We start from the raw sequence: 3,615 nt of genomic DNA, 5'->3' as shown, positions 1-3,615 counted from the left end.
CTTTTTTTTTGGTGCCCCCCGCATATTCCTTCAGCTCCTTGCATTAAGCTGTGGCAGTCTTACCCCCCCCCCCTTCAGGTCATGCATCTCTCATGCTCTTATTACTAACTGCTGGAAATTTCATGTGGTCAACTGACTGAAATGAGGCAATGGACACATGAAAGCACATACACACAGAGTACGGTGATCCCACAGCCCGACTTTCTTTCCTTCATTAACTACCAGCATCAACAGCAGCATTCACACCCATTGGCCGCATGGCTTGCTACGGGCTTGTGCCCGAACTTTAACTTCTCCCTAAAGATCTTCTTCCATTTGGTTTGTAACGGAGAATTTAAAACGCGATTCCCAAGTGATGCATCCAAATAACCTGGTTCTTCCAACCAAATCTTTAATATTCTATAAATGCCATGATTGGAAGTACAGTTAATTCCTTCATTATGGCTAATTTTCTTTTACAATCCAAATGAATGCAGCCTGTTCCCCTTATAATCTCATTTCTGCACATGTGATTCTGATTTTATTCATCATAATCAAAGTTTTGCTGCCATAAATCAACATGTAAGCTCTAAATATTGTGTATTTCTGAACCAAAATGTGTCCAAACACTTGTTCTCTTTGATGTCAATATTTCTGCTTGTGTAACCTGTCCTTTTATGGATTACTGGTAAGTGCTAATTTATTCCTACAATAATCAAATCAGCTGATGTAACACTGAAAATGAAACTGGGGAAAACTGTAACATTATTCACCTCAGTGTCTCTTCTTGCTGGTTTGTATACCAGCATACAATTAATGCATACAAACTTCTCAAGTCACACAACTGCTGTTGCACTGTACTGGGTGTCCAGATGAAAGGTATCCAAAATAAAATAATTATATCCCAGAAAGAATTTATTAAACACATTTCTGGGTAACACCATTACAAAGGGGAACTATGGAAGTTTTTTCTCAATGAATTTCAATGTGGACTCCCTTGGTGGCACGACAAATATCCAGGTGATATTCAACCTTGCTCCATGTTGCTTGAAGCATGTTTGGTGTTACTGTAGCCACAGCATCCCTTATGCAGGCTTTCAGGTGTTGAAGGTTGTTGAGCTTAACCTGGTAGACAATAGTCTTCACATAACCCCAAAATAAAAAATCCAGTGGGGTTAAATCTGGCAACCTAGGAGGCCAATGAACGGTCCACATCTGCAAATCGATCTATCTGTCCAGGTGATTTCTAACATGGTGGCAGAAATGGGGTAGAGCCCCATCTTGTTGGATGACAGTTTGAGGCGGTAACTGGGGCAGCACATACAGCTTTAGCATGTCTAAGCATAAACGTCCAGTCACAGTCTTTTCCGAGAAGAAAAACGGTCCAATCAACTTGTCATGCATTAAACTGACCCTCACGTTCACTCTGATGCTGCCTCTCTCCAACTCACATGTGACACATGGATTTTGATTGCCCCAAATCCTGCAGTTTTACCGTTTTTACAACTCCACTGACATGGAACATCGCCTCATCCGAGAAGCACACCTTGCACAGGAAATCAGGTGACACATCAATACTTTCTAGCATGTCCACAGCAAAGTTTCTGCATGCTACTTGGTCACTCAGTTTCAGTACATGAATCATTTGAATCTTGTATGCACTTAGGTGGAGTTTTTTGTGCAACACATCGTGCACAGTTGAATGTGGAATTTGTAACTGCAGGCATGCAGCACAAATTGATTTGTGCAGGCTTTGCTGGAATTCCTCTCTAATGTGACTGAAATTTTCTTCAGAGGTCCACGTCTTTCCAGGCGATTTTACACGCACCAGACTACCTGTAGCCCTCAGTTTGTTGTCCCAGAACTGAATGCTTTTCCGTGCAGGAGGCTGATGTCCACATTGCAAACTAAAACAACACTGGACAGCCGTTACGAGATTGCAGCTTTGCTAGCTACAACACGCACTGAACCTGTTCCTGTGCTGCTGAGATCATTACTGGGCTCACAAAAGGTCATAAGCTGGCACATGCATGTAAGCCAGGCATGGAAACAAACTTTCGGAGTTATCCTTTCTGACATAAACAAGATATGTGTATGACAATTAGTTTCAGAGATATAGATTTCTTATTTTGGATACCTTTCATCTGGACACTCTTATGTTTCAACTCTGATGTAAAAACTGTATGTGCAGTACTGACAGAAATGTTTCTGGGGTGGGAGGGAAAATGGTGGCTGATTTACCTTATATGCACATATCCTTCACGACTATGCGTAATAACTGCTTCGTCNCAGTGTTTTCAGGATTACCACACCAAACTCAACTTTTAGCAGTTCGAGTGAGTAAAAAAATATTATTTATCATAATTATATTAAAATATATATAGTTTTGTTCTTCGTTTCATTATGAATATTTCTGTGAAAATTTTATCTCAATATACCTATTTTTGCGAGAGTTACTAAGTTTTTCATGGATAAGAGAATTTTTCTGTTTAATAATTAAATACCCCGTCGGTTTGGCGGTAGGAAAAGATTTAAATACTATCCGTCGCGGAAGGGTTAAAGAACTGAGGTGTGAGGTTGTGACACAGCTGAACATGGGTCAGTAGGGAATCATCTGAAGAGTGGTAATAAATGGTATGTAATTTCTTAAGTGGATATCCACGACCTTCTCAAGAATGACTCTGCTTCCTGGCGTTGGGTACTGCAAATCTTCAGAGTACGAACATTCATGGGGCAGTCAGGAACAGTATCCTGAATCAGTTCAATCCAGTCCATATCGTCACAACCACGGCTCCATAAACACAACTAACTTATCACTGTATGACAACTGTCCCTGTTCTCACAGCTGTCTAGCAATGCAGTCCATATGGTGTGCAAAAACTGCACCAATAAATATGATATTATGCAAACACAAAAAACAAACATCTCCAATATGCTGCTGCCACCCCCTACCCTCCACCAACAATTACAAAAGTCACTCTGCTGTTCAAGATAGTGGGTACTGCTAATGTTGCATAGCAGTCCAGCCACAACATACCACTGTCAACTCCAGAAACTCAGTTCTGGTCCCACACAAATGTATTTAAATGATGTTGCCAGTTTGGGGACTAGAGAGACCAACTATGCAGAAAATGTTGCAGCTATGCCCCTTCCTGTTTGTAGTAACCCCTTTCACTTCCGTACTGTCATCTCTCAAGTCCTCATCATCCCCTTTTCCTTCACACAGATTATGGGAGATACATCTCATTTAACCTCCACCTTACCAAGAAGAGACTATACTAATATTTCCACTTGCTATGCATCCTTGTGAGAGAATATGTAATCATTCAGGGGTACCAACCACCAAAAAGAGTTACCAATTACAGTGGAACCTCGCTTAACGGGCATAATTCGTTCCAGAATCTTACTCATAATGTGAAATGCTCGTTAAGTGCAACAATTTTTCCCATATAAATTAATGTAGAATATGATAATGTGTTCCATGCCGAAAAAATACTCAAAAAATTTTATGTATAATGTTTATTCAAAGAAAATTATATATATGTATATATAAATTGTTAAGGAGCGTGAATCATCTCCATCTTTTCTTCTATGTGGAATGAACCAACCTGGAATGCAAATTCGATTTGCAGAAAC

At 40.1% G+C, this 3,615-nt stretch overlaps 1 protein-coding gene across 1 annotated transcript in view; it reads right to left on the bottom strand.

Annotated features, from left to right (window-relative positions):
• Positions 1-3,615, bottom strand: part of LOC111872543 (pre-rRNA-processing protein TSR1 homolog) — a 39,416-nt gene that overhangs the window by 27,921 nt on the left and 7,880 nt on the right. Inside the window, exon 3 of the mRNA XM_023866569.2 lies at positions 2,221-2,273. Within this exon, the coding sequence (XP_023722337.1) occupies positions 2,221-2,273 (53 nt within the window). The remainder of the gene's footprint in view (positions 1-2,220; positions 2,274-3,615) is intronic.

This window comes from Cryptotermes secundus, unplaced genomic scaffold (genome assembly GCF_002891405.2).
Source record: "Cryptotermes secundus unplaced genomic scaffold, Csec_1.0 scaffold690, whole genome shotgun sequence".
Classification (NCBI taxonomy): Eukaryota; Metazoa; Arthropoda; class Insecta; order Blattodea; family Kalotermitidae; genus Cryptotermes; species Cryptotermes secundus.
The sequence above is the reverse complement of the archived record's forward strand: the minus strand, read 5'-3'. Positions and strand labels throughout refer to the sequence as shown.